Source organism: Phragmites australis, chromosome 16 (genome assembly GCF_958298935.1).
Source record: "Phragmites australis chromosome 16, lpPhrAust1.1, whole genome shotgun sequence".
NCBI lineage: Eukaryota > Viridiplantae > Streptophyta > Magnoliopsida > Poales > Poaceae > Phragmites > Phragmites australis.
In genome coordinates, this window is record NC_084936.1 from 29,233,208 (window position 1) to 29,250,134 (window position 16,927).

Genomic DNA, 16,927 nt, shown 5'->3' on the forward strand with positions numbered 1-16,927 from the left:
TCTTTCACAACACTCCTTTAAACAGAGGAGCAACCCTTAGCTCCTAAACATAACTCTAATCTCAGCACTTAAATTTCGGAATGAACCCCACTCTTCCCTTGAACCAGGGTTTGGATAGACTTACTCCCAATAGAGACAAACTTCTAGCATGTAAACCTACTCAGACATCTCTCAATCAAATCTCCGTCCTTAGAGAAAACTGGGTCACCAACAGAAATCCAAAACTTTCAAGTCAGAAACTAGTCAATTACTTCTTTAACTTCATTCACTCCACAAGAGCCAACAAGAAACAAAGTTCTAGAACGGATCATGTTAAAAATCTGTCAAAAAAAAACACCACGACAAGCCCTAACAACACCTTCGGTAATTAGGTCAGGAAAAGTTCAGGCGACCTTAAATTTCAACATTCACTTCAACGAGCAAAATTCACTAGTTCAATTGATAATGCTCCCATGGTGACAAGCCAACTTAGCATCCTATCATAACGTTATAGGTCACAGACTATTCAACAAACCCCTGACAACGACAATGCTCCTACAATCCAAGTATATTCTTGGCTTCAAGCTTCAAAGCAAACGACAGGTTTAGCTAAGCGATATCAGAAACATAACACGTTTCAACCAAAATCTCTACCTCAGCCCCGCAAGAGCCAACCTTAGGTATTCCAATCGTGAAACCTCATAAAACAGGTTTGAAACAACTGATGCATCCTTAAGGAAGGTGTCGCTCCATTAGCATCACTTCGATACAAATCAGTTGTTTCAACGCAATCGATATCTCCAACTCCCATAGCCAGTGGACTATTCCACAAAGGCTAACTTAACCAAAATAACTACCTCAAATAATCATTTCAAAACATGCATAGATATTCCAACCACAAAAGATTATTCTCAGATATTAAAGAAACTGACACATAAGATATGTAAACATTTCAACTTAAACACGAGGTGTTAACTAACCCTCAAACATCAACAACTAGGGTACAAGTCTAGCAAAAGATTAGAAAAACTCCCAGAACCCTATTAGGATCTCACTATCAACACATCTTCACTCAATCGGCAAAAGATCGCCCCGACTCCATGGGGGAAAAAAAAAATCCTACACCATTCTAATGTTTAGGTTGAAAACATTATCACCTTATCTTCTATGGTAAGGCACACATCGATCCATTTCTCCGACATTCCGAGAACGAATAGTTAGGGTCAACGATATGGGGGCCAGTCCATCTCGTACCCAAAACATTCGGTCTGTATGTGGATAGTTGGATCGCAAACCTAACTCTTGGTCAACCTCACCTAGCAATGCAGAAAAGGCATCATGGGGGCCCTCCACTTAACCCATCTGCAGTGCCATACAACAGTCATGCTATTGATCCTCTGAGGCTTCTCAGGTTCTAATGACCAAGGTAACTATTTTAACGCCCTGACAAAAACACCATTCCAACGGAACTGACTCCAACAACTTAACAATATATATCAACGATAAAACACTAAGGAATATATGGACAATCAAACAAACAACTTCAATAGTACTTATCTGAGGTAGTGAACATAAGCAAACAAAGATAAACGAGACGTATGCAATGCAATGCATCCCATACCCATTCTATTTGTGCAAGTGTGTCAGGTTCATCATTCAATTACCTAGGACCTAAAGCCTAGGCTCTGATACCAAGCTGTAACACCCTACTTTACAACCAAGCCTATTTATTAAAAAAAAAAGAAATTTTGGCAGTATTTCCTCTATAGAGAGGTATAACTGACCAAAAAAATATCACAGGCAGGCAGGAACAGATATAACCAGCATATATATAGAGTCCGCCACGACGCTACCAGCGTCGTACCACAACATAAACAAAAACAAACGACGGACCATCAGACACACCACTTGTATACACCGATTGAGCTATCGACATCGTGATAAGTTAGTGTGTGCAGCTACCGAGATCCATCCCCAAAATGCACGTCAACATCTAAACATACCTGTAAAGAAAACACGGGTGAGATTCGAAAATCTCAGCAAGTGAAAGGTACTTTAACAAAAAGCTATATAGCCACAGTTGAATGTGCTAACAATTCTAAATAGAAACTAGTAATGAAATACACCGCCAACACTAGGAGAAACAATTATGACTAAGCAAGTCCAACGATAACATTAAACATTTTAACATTCGGTTGGTATAAGCCTTCAGAGCCGCATATATATCTATATACACGCTAACTAAAGGAAATAAGATTTGATATGAATAATTCATTGAATTTCACAAGAAGACATAACCATGCACATGACATGCTCTCCTCACCCTTACCCCTCCTCGGGTAACGTAAGGGTGTGCACCGTACCCCTCCTCGGGTGACATACGGTACTGTACCGGTACGGTCGCGGCCAGAAGACGACGACAAACTTCCAATGCATGAGACGTATATGTATGACGTGCTTCAAGCATAACCAACATAACTTCCGGAATATGCTTGAGACTTCAAAAAAACATTGCATACAACACTAGTGAACAACTGCAGAATGGCATATCGTGCCTACTGCACTTCATAAATCAATCATCGAGTAAACTTCTGGAAACGTAAACAACATAGTACTCAGCCCAGAATCAGTCATTCAGATTAGATGAATGCACTGTAATTAAAGAATGTAGGCAACCCAATATTAGGTTAAAGCATAGTCATACAATACATTCACTTGCCTTTACCGACGATGAAGAAAATTCGATCAAGAACGTCCGGAAATAGTACCACCTGTACAGGCATACTATTAGAACTAAAGCACATTTAAAACACATAAAATATGAAGTGTCAACTCTACGCTTGAAAACGTCGCGTCTTCGCCTATATTCCGGACAACTGAATAGAGAACTGTATCACAAGAAATGATACTCTATTTCCAATTCAGAGTCGAACCAAAATTCTTACTAATTATACTTGGCTTCGATTAATTGAATACTTCGACTCAGATGTCGTATCTTCGAATCAACAACGATTATCAAAACGAATCAGACTATTGATCACATGAAATGATACGACAGGAATTGTTTGATTTGATTTAATCCAACTACAAATGTTCAGAAATTACCGAGAATTCACCTTCGAAAGTTTGACGATGAATCCAATGAAATTCCGAAATTTCCAACTTTTTCCTCTTTTTTTTTTCCTTTTCTTTCTTTTTTCTTTTCTTTTCTCTCTTTCTTTTCTTTCCTTTTCTTCCTTCTTCTTCTTCCTGGCTTCTTCCTCTGTGTCGCTTGCTTCGGCCGGCTGGGCTATCACGGCAACACAGAGGGAGAGAGGGGGAGGCAGCCGGCGGTGGCCGGCGGTGGCGGCGGCGGCGGGCGCGGCGCAGCGGCGCGCGCGCACGGCGACGCAGCAGGGGCGCGGCGGCGCAGCTGGCACGGCGCACGGCGGCCGGAGCAGGCGGTCGGCCGGCGGCTGAGCTGCGGCGGCGACCGGTGGCGCGGCGGCGGCGGCAGGGGCACGGCGGCGGGCTGCGGCGGCCGGAGCAGGCGGCCGGCGCGGCAGCAGTATTCGGCGGCGGGAGAGAGAGAAACGAGAGAGAGAGAGAGTGTTCGCGAGAGAGCGAGACGGCACACGACGTGAAGAGTCGATCCATCCAGCACTTATCCCCTCTTTTTTATTATTATTTTTTTCAAAACAACGAACAGTCTAGAATTATTGGACTCGCTACGGGCCCCAGAGTGCTCGGAACGGACATATGAATAGCAAAATGGGTTCGTCTCGACGAGATGAACGCAACCGCGGTCTCCGATCGGCCATACGAGCAACGGATCAAAAAGTCAAAATTCGGTCAAATTCCTTTCATTTCTTTCCTTCAAAAATTCGGTATTACACATTCCAGAGAAGACTTGTGTGCGAGGAACAATTGCAGGTGTTGGAGTTGGGCATTGTTTATCTTGAGAGTTTCTCCTAACTTGTAGACTGATCATATGCCAACTTTAATCTCTTGCTGTTAGCATCCGCCTTTTAGAGGATTGGTTGATCAGTGAAACATTTTTGTTGATGTATACATGAAGTGTACAGAAAATTAGTCAAATGAGAAACAAAAACAAGAGTTTTGGTCCATTTCTGTTGTCCACATCACTACTTTTGCATACCCATGTGTTGCCTCCCTCATTTACTTGATTAGATGAATTTCATGCAATTGCATTAGTAGATTTGGAAACACATTTCTGTTTGCTATACATTTCTAATATGTATTATTGAAAAACAGTTGTATTCATTACGCAACTGTAATACGTATAATATATTTGATTAATCTACATAGTTATACAACGCCCCCACCAAAATAAATGGTGCAGTTCCATTTATTTTTCTCTACATTTATAAGACATTTTTCTACGATTATCTACAATTTTTGCATGTTATTGCATGAGTTTCTAGAGATTTTGATATTTTGTTTTGTGATATTTGTTGGTGACCAGGGGTTCGGGGTCCATATTAGCGAAAATAAAATAAACCTGCAACATGTTGCAATGTTTAAAAAAATCATAAAAAATCATGCATCTAGTACACATAATGTTTAATTAAACCTGCAAAAGTTCAATTTCAAATTCATCATTGATATCAAGATTCAAAAAAACACAAGTGGTAGTTCACCAACACTATTCGGTTAGCAACCTCCATTAAAGAAGTGTTAGAGCATGCATGCATGGCAAGGTCCAGCCCTAGAGTAAGCTGCCTTGCTGATTCTTGCTGCCAAGAGTTGGAACATGGCAAGACCTATTGCACTAGGAAGTTGTGCATCAGAGACAGACTAGTAGTGATGAGAACCAGATAACAGCTCCTTTTCTCGAGTTTCATTGCATGCTCACCGATCTCATGATCCAGATCTGACATTAAACTACACACTCGTGCAGACGAGTTGCTGCTGATAATTGGGACATGACACACTGACAGCTTCATAAGGTCACCTTCAGAGATTCCTTTTGCTCTGGGTGAACATACACAAAGCATCAACCCGCCGTGGAGATGGGTGGCTATGTCGCAGCAGCACAGCACTTCATCATCGTTAAGATTCTTCTTGTCGGACGGGTCTGCGACGCCATTGTTTTAGCTTCTTTGGCTATATATACAGGCAATCCATAACCGGATCGACACCAACTCGGTTTCTCTCCATTCTCTTCATCTCTGTTTCCAATTTCCAAAGAAAAAAAAGGAAAACACTACAGGTCCCATTGCAACCATGGCTTCCATTCTCAGATCTGCGAGTTTGCCTTCCAGTCATCGCTCAGATGAAATCGACATAGAAGAACAGCTGCAAAGGCTGAAGGCAACCATCTCTTCGCCTTCTGCTACCATCGAGACGATGGTCGATGGTATCAGGAGGCTTGGAGGAGTGCACAACAACATTGAGGAGATGATGTGCTCGCCCAGCGGCCAAGCTACCATTTGCCGGCCACGGCAAAGGAAAGCAGTGGAGCAAGAGCTAGAGCGCTCTCTTGTCTTGCTCGATCTCTGCAACACAATGCAAGAGAGCTTTTCCGAGCTCAAGACAAGCATCCAAGAGATGCAGCTGGTTATCAAGAGAGGAGACGACTCAGCTCTTCAAGCCAAGATCCAGTCTTACGTTCGCTTGGTTAAGAAGACACAGAAACAGTTCAAGAAGATCAGCAAGAAGCCTACTTCAGTTGATCAGGAGAGCTGCAGGGTGGTCAAGCAGTTGGCTGAAGCCAGAGAGATTGCAATCTCCGTGTTTGAATCCTTGTCATATCTTCTGTCGAAGCAAATTGCGACCCCAAGTTCTAGCAAATGGTCCCTTGTCTCCAAAACATTCCATAAAAGAAGAGTCACATGCGAGGAGGAGCAATTGCAGGAGTTGGAGTTGGGCGTTGTTGATCTAGAGAGCGGAGTAGAGACTTTGTTCAGGAAATTGATCCAGAGCAGAGTTTCTCTCCTCAACATTCTCAGTTTGTAGATAGATCGTACGCCAACCCCGACCCCTTGTAATTGGTGTCCTCCTTTTAGAGGATCTGCTGATCGTCATACAATTTTGCAATATGCAATTGAGCAACTGTACAGAAAATTACAGAAAAGAAAGTCACGTTTTTTTGGTTAATTTTCTGTTGTCAACTGCACTGTTTATGAATGTCCATGATACAATCGCCTTTTTTTGGCATCAAGTAATCATGTTATGAAGTTTTAACAGTTCAGTTAATTTTCTTTTTCGACAAAAGAATGCCCAGAAGATGCTCATAATTACTGACATTTAACGAAGCGGTTCATTGTTCAAGTTGATCTTTGAAATGCTTTACTATTAGATGGGCATGTTATGCAGATGCCATGTGTTGCCTCAGCAACAAGCAAAGGATCCTTGTGCAGTGGATCCTGCTACCCATAACTAAAACAAGTCAACTCCAACACACGAGGTTAAGCGTGTAAGTAGCATGAATTGCGCTGAACAGAATATCTATTCAAATTAAGAACTGCACAACAGCTCGATTACACGCGTGTCACCAATAATACTTGGTCAACAACTCCACTAGATAATGTCTTGAGCATGCAATTATGTCAAGATTCATCAGTTGAGTAAACTAACCTGTCGATTCTTGCTGCAAGTATCTTGGACATGACAATGTGATAGCTCATTGAGAGGATAGCTACTGGACTTAAGAAAAAAACAGAACACACTTGGGTCATGCAACAGATTCCATATGCTGCTGCCAGGTCTCAAACCATAGTAGACAGCATCTGGAAATGAAATGGACGGTCGCATTTGAAGCTTCTTGCGCTATCCACGTCAATAAAAAAACGCCGCCACCAGGCCAGCTGGTTGGCCCCTTGTGTGGTGCTCTTGTCTGTCCTAGCCGGCTCGTTTGTTTGTCTTGTACAAATCGATGTGTTTTTACTACTGTTAGCCTTTATATGTTGGTTGCAAGCTCTGGATCATACTACGTCGTCGTGATGCCTTGATTCATTGATTTGTTGTCGCTGGATTCACAATCCAAGGCGACGGATGCAACCGAGCCTGCTGGTACCAAGAAGGTAGTGATAGAACAGTAGTACTGATGGGTTTTCCTGTTGTGTTAATTCATGATTTGCTCCAGGTGATCTGTGATTTTGATTTGTTTGCCTGTTGTTTGATTCAGCAAGGTGCTGCAGCTAGCCAGCTGCTCAGCATGTCGATTCCGTCGGAGTGGTCCATCACACCGGTACTTCAGGATTTGATGGATCCCAACCTGTTCTATCTGCCAGCGTGGTACCATGGAGGTGAGGAACCTGGGATAAATATTAAAGTGATCATGTCCTAGATTGCTCGGCTGCTTTGGATCGCTTGTTTGTTTGATGAGTTCCTCTGTGATTATTGTAATACCAATTTATTTTGAGAAAAAGAAGAAGAGAGAGTTGACCAAATATTGACTTTGTGATCCGTGGCTCGTATGGACGATCGGAGACCGTGGTTGCGTTCATCTCGTCGAGACGAACCCATTTTGCTATTCATATGTCCGTTCCAGGCACTTTGTGACCCGTAGCAAGTCCAATAAATTTAGACCGTTCGTTGTTTTGAAAAAATAAAATAAAAAAAAGGATAAGCATCGGATGGATCGGTCCTCAACCCGATCCATCCAGACACTTCGAGCGCCCTGTTCTTTTTCTTTCTCTCTCTTGCGTCTCTCTCTCTCTCGGTGTGTCGCGCGCCCGAGCTCGTCGCCGTGCTCTGCGCCGAGCTCCTGCCGCGCCGGCCTGCCTGCGCCCCCGTGCTGCTGCTCCCTGCGCCTCGCCGAGCGCCGCCGCGCCTGCTGCGCGCGCCGCGCGTTGCCGAGCCGCCGTCGCGCTGTGCTGCTGCGTTGCTGCCGTGCGCCGCCGTGGTTGCTAACTCCGTGTTGCTGCTAGTTGCTGCACAGAAGAAGCAAGCAAGCAACGCGGGAGAAGGAAGCCAGGAAGAAAAGGAAAAAAGAAAAAGAAGAAAAAAAAAGGAAAAGTTGGAAATTTCGGATTTTCGTCGGATTCGTCGTCAATCTTTCGAAGGCGATTTTTCGGTAATTTCTGGACGATTGTGGTTTGATTTAAATCAAATCAATCAATTCCTGTCGTATTATTTCATGTGATCAATAGTCTGTTTCGTTTCGATAATTGTTATTGATTCGAAGATACGATATCCGAGTCGAAGTATTCTTTTCGTTCATCGGAGCAAAATCTAATTAGTGAGAGCTTTGGTTCAACTCTGAATTGGAAATAGTGTATCACTTCATGTGATACAGTTTTCTGTATAGTTTTCTGAAATATAGGCGTATGGATGGCATTGACGTTATTCTTTTTCGGGAATTGGCTTAGGTGCTTTTGGCGTATTAGCGTGTGTCCTCTTCTTTTCCGTCGTTGTGGCATCTTTGTATTAATGGTATGTTTGTTCAGGTGGTGCGACCTCACGTCACGACTAGTGCCCGGCTTCATCATCGGTAAAGGCAAGTGATTGTAGTGAATGGCTACGCTTTAACCTCTTATTGGATTGCCTACATTCCTTAATTACAATGCATTCATCGAATCTAAATAACTGATGATGAGATGGTTACTAAGTTGTTTACGTTTCCAGAAGTTTACTCGATGATTGATTTAAGAAGTGCAGTAAGCACGATATGCCATTATGCAGTTGTTCATTATTGTTTTAAGCAATGTTTAATTTCGAAGTCTCAAGCATATTCCGGGAGTTATGATAGTTATGCTTGAAGCACGTCATACATATACATCTCATGCATTGGAAGTTTGTCGTCGTCTTCTGGCCGCGACCGTACCGGTACAGTACCGTATGTTACCCGAGGATGGGTACGGTGCACACCCTTACGTTACCCGAGGAGGGGTAAGGGTGAGGAGAGCATGTCATATGCATGGTTATGTCTTCTTATGAAATTCAATGGGTTATTTGCATCAAATCTTATTTCCTTTAATTAGCTTGTATATAGATATATATGCGGCTCTGAAGGCTTATACCAACCGAATGTTAAATGATTAATGTTATCGTTGGACTTGCTTAGTCATAATTGTTTCTCCTAGTGTTGGCGGTCTGTTTCATTACTAGTTTCTATTTAGAATTGTTAGCACATTCATCTGTGGCTAATAGCTTTTGCAAAGTACCTTTCACTTGCTGAGATTTTTGAATCTCACCCGTGTTTTCTTTCCAGGTTCCTTTGAGGTGTCAATCGCTTGCGGGATGGGTAGCTACACGTCGCCTGCACGTTTACCTTCTCTCTTGGGATAAACTTGATGCTCTGTTAGATTTTGTCTTTTGCCCTGTAATGTATATAATGAGTTTGATGGTGGTTCAGTTGTTTGGTCGAGGCTTGTACCTCGTTGCTAGGATCTTTGTTTTGCTAGTGTGATATTCTATATCTGTTCTGTCTGGTGTTGTTGCCTGTTATACCTCCACTTTTAGGGGAGGTGCTGCTGAAATTTTCCCGCAGCTTTCGGCAGATTTTGTAGGTTGGCCTTAGTGACCCTCCGGGCTTGTTTTGGTCCCCGGGGTGTTACAATTATACTGACTGAATTGTGTTGGCACTCGTCTTCCAGGCTATGACGGTTCCATGACCGAGTGGGATGATTATCCTAGATATCTATTTCCTTTGTTGGCCTCCGGTTCAGTTGGAGTTCCTTCTCCACCTTCCATATATTATCTCTAGGTGCCTTCCTTGTGCGACAGGGCCTCGATATAATTCTCTTTTCACTCTCCGGATAAAGTCCACATCCTCGGCAATGCTAGGTTTCCATGCGTGAACATCTTGTTGATATCTTGGATTACATAGCCATGAAGCAATGCACAGAGTCGACGTGGGCCTATGGGGCCTAGCTGGAAGCTGTGCCAATCGGCACGGTGGAGTCTTGGCCAAGTAGCTCCTAGCGGATCCTCTGAATATGCAGTGTCTTCGAGGCCTCTTTTTTTTTTCTTTTTTCTTTCTTCTCTATAAGGGGCAAGCATCTCCGGCCTTCTTTGAGACCTGCAGAGACCAAGGATCGATCCCTGGCCGGCTAGCTCCACCCTTGGAGCTTTGCCAATTGACCTGGGGTCAGTTCCTCAAAAAGGGGCGGAAAAGGGTCGGGGCCTCTTCCTTGATGAGCCAAAGTCACCTTGTTGTGCTGCATTTAAGCCTTATTTGGAAGCATACTTTGAAACAACACAACCTTGCGAAATTGCACTTTATAGAGAATAATCAACAATAAAGGTCACAATTAAGCCCGATAATTATGAGAATATGGCGCTAAAAAGTTACGATAAGGAGCGCCAACACCCCCCATGCTTAAACCTTGCTCATCCTCGAGTAAAAAAATAAACATAAACTATTCTCTTAATTGGAGGTCAGCGTTGCAATCATGAAGCCATACCTATAATCAACCCAAACATAAACCAGTCCAACTGCTCTCAAAGGTTAAAAGTTTAAGTTCAAGTATGTACCAGTTGCATTGCTCATATAAAAGGGGATAGACTAAGGAGTAGAACCAACCATAGCATACGAGTCATTAGATAGCTCTTACTCTCAAGACTGAATATTCCGAAGACCTTTATGTAGGACTGAAACTACTAAATCATGAAAACCAAAGGGGGTGAATGGTTGCGGAAACTAAAAGCTTGAACTATGACGCCTAAAAACTCACCCAAACTAAAAACTCAAAGACTCACACTTCCGATGGTCTAACCAAGCTTTAGAGACCAGTCTGATCGTAACAGGGCTGGTCTACCCATAGATCAGACAGTGGTCTGGTCGCAGATCAGTCCGTGGTCTGTCCGTCAGTCTGAAAAACTGCCTGACAGAGCGTTAGTAAAAAGCCTGTAACTTTTAATTTGTAAGTCCAACAGATCTGAAATTTGGACTGGAGAAACTAGACTCTAATATGAAACTAACCCAAAAAGAATTTTCCAGATCGGAGTTATAGATCAAAAGTTATGGCCCCTGAAACCAAATGCTAGGTAAAATCGGGACTTCTCTAAAACGCGATTACTCTAAAACAACGAGGAATTAACCAAAGAAACTTTCTAGAACTCTTTCCTAATGTTCTAGTAAGATTTTGGATGGATCAACTCGAATAAATTCACACTAGAAAGCGAAATCACAAATTATAGCCAAAACCGAGCAAAACGAAGAACATTAAGAAAAAGCAACGAGATTATCACACTTCTTGATGCTTGAAGATTAATCTTTATTTCATTGAAGTGTTTACAAGGTGCATCCACAACACCCCTCTCCAAATCACGTCCAAAACCCTAGAAGGTAGAGCAAAAGTCTAACCCTAATCTTTTTCTCCAAAAGGTTGTCTTATTTTTGCTCTCCCCCTCTAGTCTATTTATACCCTGAACGTTGCTGCCACAAAGCCACGAAAATTACTTCCACTAGCACTCCTAATCCACCTAGGAAAGCCCTATCCACATGTTCCAACTTGTCCACAATCTTACATAATTCGGACTCCCTTCCAAATTTGAATCCAATCTTCCCAAATCCAGACTCCTTCCGAATTTAACTCCTTTTCCATAATACGCACATCTCCCATGTACGCCATATAGAAACCTCGCCTTCACATTCACCGTTCTCTACCCCGAGCGTCCCACATAACATTCTCGACTGTTCTGAACCTTAGCTCCTCCCTGAGCCTAGTTTCGATCCCCATCATCGACCATGCTTGCCCTCAAGCAACGTCTGCACATGAACAAACAAAGAAACCATTCTAGGAGCATAATTTCTTCCCAACTTGACTCAAATTAGCGCAACCACAATATTTGTAACGTACATAAATCATTAAGCATCATCCATGAACCATGAACATGAAAATCAACTCGGACTTCCAAAAGCCCGACTCAAACCGTGACAAACTCGGCCTCTGCTAGTCTGATTGCCACACCTCACCAATGTAGACTAGTCTAGTCCAGTTTTAGACCAAGTCCTAGACCAATTAGAATAATTTCAAGATCAGTTCCTAAACTAGTTAGACCAATTTCGACCAATCTATACCAGTTTCGACCAATCTAAACCTATTCCAAGACTAGTTCACTCGCTTCTCGAGTAGCTTCCAGACTACCCTGACACTTTGCCCACAGATACTAAAGTCCCTTGTGAGGGACTCAAGGTGTTATATGATCGACGGATAATTATACCTCATATGAATCCTTAATGCTCTTTGATGTATGTTGTAGGGTGGTGATATCGGTACGTGCAGAACATAATCGATTCGTAGATGGGAAATACTTGGTTGAGTTTGAATTTTCACGTACTAACTGCAACAGAGTGAGCTGTATGATTGCAGTTGGATGAATTTTATTTAATGATGTGGTGTGTAAAGCCGCATGTCACCAACAAGATGTTGGCAAATTGCAATTCTATAGTTGGTCATGCAAATAATTTGATTCTCTTGATGAGAGATTCAATTATACCATTTTGAGTATAAACATAAGATATTTAATATTGTAGTGCCCAAAACCAAGCTATTCAATGTAAATGGATTTAATCCTACGTCCAGAAATATTTGCTCAAATTTTGATAATTGGAACAATGAGTTTGGTATAAATGTGGTGCCTTATGTATAAGGGATATATACGAGACTATTTTGAAGATGCATCAATCAGTATTATAGAGTACCTAGATGGTCTATAAAATTACTGAATAGAGTCACATTTATGTTCTTGAATGCATGCAAGAAATAGGGTGACGCATTATGAATTTTAAGGTAAAATGATCTTAAAATTAAATTTCTTATGACACATGTGGTGCACACAAATATGAGGATTTTAGGAATTTATGATGTGAACAATAGAATTGTTAATAATTTTTCTCATCATCTTTAAGGTAGAATGATCAAGATAATCATGCCAAGTCTTGATTTCATCAAGATAAAAAAATTATTTTGTACGTAATATATGGTGCGAGTTTAATGTATATATAGTACAATCTAGATATTATGTAGGGAAACTTGTCATAAACGTTGTTTTTTTGCTAAGAGGAGATATTCCTCTTTATTTTCATCATGGGTTTCAATATTAAAATCATTCTGACAGATATTTCTATAACTTAGTAAGGTATGAGTTGAATTGAGATACAATAGAACATCATCGATTATGACTTGAATACTCATATGGAGAGTAATTATGATACGACCGGAGCCAACAATCACTGCATCATGTTCAGTGATTATTAAAATATTTTCTTATCTCTTAGTAAGAGTTTGAAAATATTTTGTTTCGCTAAGTATAAAATTTGTGGTGCAACTGTCCATTAGGCACATTTCCTCTTCTATCGAATTGACTCCCGTAGAAATATAGAAATGAAGAATTTAGTATAAAATTCTTTATCATATATATAGAATACATACAAACTTTATTTAGTATCATAGTGCTGATACAATATTACGATATACAATATATAATGATGACAACGTATTTATTACAACAATTGATAGACGTAGATAAGCTAACATCTAGGGAGTTAGGAGACTAGTTAAAGCCTCCAAACATGTTATTCGAAGCATATTCAATGATCATGTTCTCTATGCTCATGGGGCCTTCTAGCAGCTAGAGAGTATGGTTGTTACTTGGTTCTTGTAAAATTTGTTGTGAATAACAAGCCTCCGTGTTATTGTCCAATTGAAGATTGAAGTGTGTTCTATATCTTTTTCCTTAATCAGATCGATTACATCCCATGAATTTTAAATACAGATCAATGAAATGTCTAGAGGTACGATATTTTTTAGTGATATGCTTGTTACATCCACACTTATAATAAATATTAGATTTGTCAAGTTTGAGTTTCGAAATGACTTTACCATGGTACGGTGCACTGGGTTTCTGCTTCTTGTTGCGTATGCACTTACCTCTAAAGTTTGTTGGTTGGCATCTAAAAGAGCCATCGAACTTGTTATTCTGAACATTAGCATGTACTTCAGATAAAGAAGCAATACCTATTGGACGCTAATGATGATTCCTTAGGAGTTCATCATGTTATTCGGCCTGAAGTAATACATGTATTAAGTTAGAATAAACTTGATATTCTTTTACATGGTATTGTTGCTGTAAGATCCTATCAGCGAGAAGTATAGTAGTTAAAGTTTTCTCTATCTTCTCTGCATCCGTAGGTTCTTTTTTTAGAAACGCAACTTAGAACATATTTTATGAACATCATGATTGTAATCTCCGACGGATTTGAAATCCTGAGTCAAAGATGTATCCATTCATGACTTGCACCAGGTAGAATGATTGCATTCTGCTGTTCATATCTTGTTTTGAGAGCTAGCCACAGAGTGCTTAAATTCCCCTCCATCAGATACTCAGATTGAGATCCGAATGGATATGATATCTTATTAGGTATAAAGCTCCATATTTAACTTGATCTTTTAGCGGTGGGTCTCCCTCCTGGAGCGATCAAAGTGCCGCTACAATTCCACGAAACGCAAGACTGACTTTGACGTCCATAGCCCATATTGGATAGTTATGACCATCGATAACAAGTTCATTGAACTCTTTCTCAGTCATCTTGACCTACATAGAATTAAACCATATATTTGATTAATTTACTTATGAGTAAATTAAATATTATCATGGTAATGTTGTAATAATTATGCAAAATTTGTAAAGTCAAGTGGAGACTTGAATTTTATAGTGTAGATCTCAAATTACGTAATTAACACATTGAAGATAATCACCAAATGTGGTGTAGATCTCATAATAGTAGAAGACATAATCCAACATTTGTTAGTAGATGCATATGTTCCTATTACCTTGAGTTATGCTTTAATAGAATATTTAGAAGAGCACATTAAACGTATTCATTAAGTCAATGTGACAAAATGTAGATCTCACAGTAATGGTGGATAATCTGCAAATGTGCAGTAAATTCTATAGTTACATCACCTTATATTTCTCAAATATTAAATTGAGGTAATCACTTAATTTGATTTGCATGTTAATTCTACTTGAATTAAGCATTGTTGAGCATAAAATCACTTTGGGATTAATTAAAGAGAATTAATATATAATTCTGCAAAAAAATAATCTCAATTACAAAATTAACATGGTCATTTAACACAACTGCATGTTATAGACATTGTATAAAGCAAACACATTGAACATTACAGATTTTTTAGAAATTAGGGTCTAGAATATGAAGTTATAACAGTAAACAACACATGATGCAATTACAGTAAACTCCAGGGGCCTAAACATAAAATATACTTAATAAACAATACTAGTATGAAAGGATCGAATGGCCCAAGAGCGGGGTGAATTGGGCAATTGAAAATTTCTACTGAAATCTAGAACAAATAGCAATCTTAGCCTAGAGAAAAGGAAATGTAACTATACGAACAAGCTAGGAGAGGGCAACAAAACAAGCAAGCACATACACTAAAAAAAAATACGGAATTTAAAAGCTTGCAATAATGCAAATGCTCAAATTAAACTGTGGAATAGTAAAGAGATGGACAAGATAATATGGATTTTTTTCCCGAGGTATCGGGAGTTGACACTCACTCCTAGTCCTTGTTGGAGCATCCATCAAGGATATCGCTCCGCCTTGAGTCACCAAGACTCAAGTACTCTTTCATGATTATCACTTCTCTATCTCCGGATTGACGGGCATCAAACCAAGTATAAAGATCTTCCCGAGGCTCCCACAAGAACTCCAAGAGCTCACCGAAAACACCTCTAATCACCAAGACCGGCTAGGTGTTGTTAACCACCAAGAGTAACAAGTCAATAGCTTCACTTGATAAAGATCAAGCCTAGACTACAACTAGATGCACACTTGCTACTCTCCAAACAGTAATAAAATCATTAATCTTCACTTAGGGACTTAAAAATCAACTTAAGTGTTCTCTCTTTCTTCTAGATGACACACACAGTGTATGAGCTTCTCTAGGTCGCTAGCAAGCCAAATAAAACCAAGTGAAAGGTTATTATAGGCTAGAGATCTAAATTATAACCGTTGCCTAACCACCCAAGTGAAAACGTTGTTTTGTCTTGCTACAACATTTGTCTGAGTTTTGGACCTGTGGTTGTGGTTCATGGCATGGGTGATGCTGCCATGTATAAATTTGATGTTTTGTGATACAAAACATGCTCAGGTTATAGTTCTTTTGTGTTGCTCTTAATCATGTAAAAATCTGAAGCTTCCCCTTATAAACATATAACAAACTGAAGCTTCCCCTTAATCATGTTACAAGCTGAAGCTATATTGTATTTGACTCCTTATTTCCACCTTGCGACTTGTGCCATCATTTCTAGATATGAGAAATATTTTCAAATTATAATTATTTAATTTCTTTGTTCCTCTTACTCCTCATTCCAGCAACTAACAAAGTATAGGTTGCTGTTTTCTTGTATTGAATTTATAGGCTAGGACAGGTTGTACAATGCGTCCTGCCTTCCTCCATATTATATTGTGTAGCTATAGTGTTTTGAGCACCTCATGCTTTATTTGTCAAAAGAAGGAAATTGGTGTAGTAGAGTACTCCAGTTTTTTGCATGCTTATCTAGCGCTACTCACCACTCACTCCCATCACCCAAAAAAGATATGAGCGACCAAGTGATCTCTGCTGAATTTCTTCCGCGTGCAGTGAGGGTCGCAGAAACCGGTGATACGTGTAGCAGGACTCTAAAGAAACTAAAAAAACCATTTATTTCTTAATACATCTGTTACGTTCATTAGATTTACTTATCTATTAGTCATCCATGCATGTGCTGATCAGATCAGATAGGTTATCTGGGCGGGCAACATAGAAGTGGGCTGCTGTAGCATAATTCAATTCAATTAGGCCCAGTGTGGCAGTATCCTCTTGTTTATTTTCACTTTCTTTTTTCCAATACAAATTTGTTAGATGGGGAGATTGGACGGACATACTCGATTAGCCAACTGATTGCGACAATTCTGTGCTCCCGAGTCTTCACCATCAGTACTACTACTACTACCTAACCTAACTCCGTGCCAACCAAGGCTCCAAAT

General features: G+C 40.4%; 1 protein-coding gene and 1 long non-coding RNA gene across 3 annotated transcripts; one reads left to right on the forward strand and one right to left on the reverse strand.

Annotated features, from left to right (window-relative positions):
• Positions 1–2,506: 2,506 nt before the first annotated feature.
• On the reverse strand, positions 2,507–3,311 carry LOC133895887 (uncharacterized). 2 transcript variants are annotated; one of them, XR_009905670.1, is made up of 2 exons: positions 3,096–3,311; positions 2,507–2,750 (listed from the first exon to the last, which is right to left on the reverse strand). It is a non-coding gene; the product is annotated as an uncharacterized LOC133895887 (long non-coding RNA). The 2 variants fall into 2 exon arrangements; XR_009905671.1 differs by having other exon boundaries at positions 3,085–3,311.
• Positions 3,312–5,139: 1,828 nt separating this feature from the next.
• LOC133896150 (uncharacterized) lies at positions 5,140–6,058 on the forward strand. The gene has a single exon (XM_062336672.1). It carries the CDS (start codon positions 5,206–5,208, stop codon positions 5,935–5,937), a length of 732 nt encoding a protein of 243 aa, XP_062192656.1. The 5' UTR covers positions 5,140–5,205; the 3' UTR covers positions 5,938–6,058.
• The last annotated feature ends 10,869 nt before the right edge of the window (positions 6,059–16,927 follow it).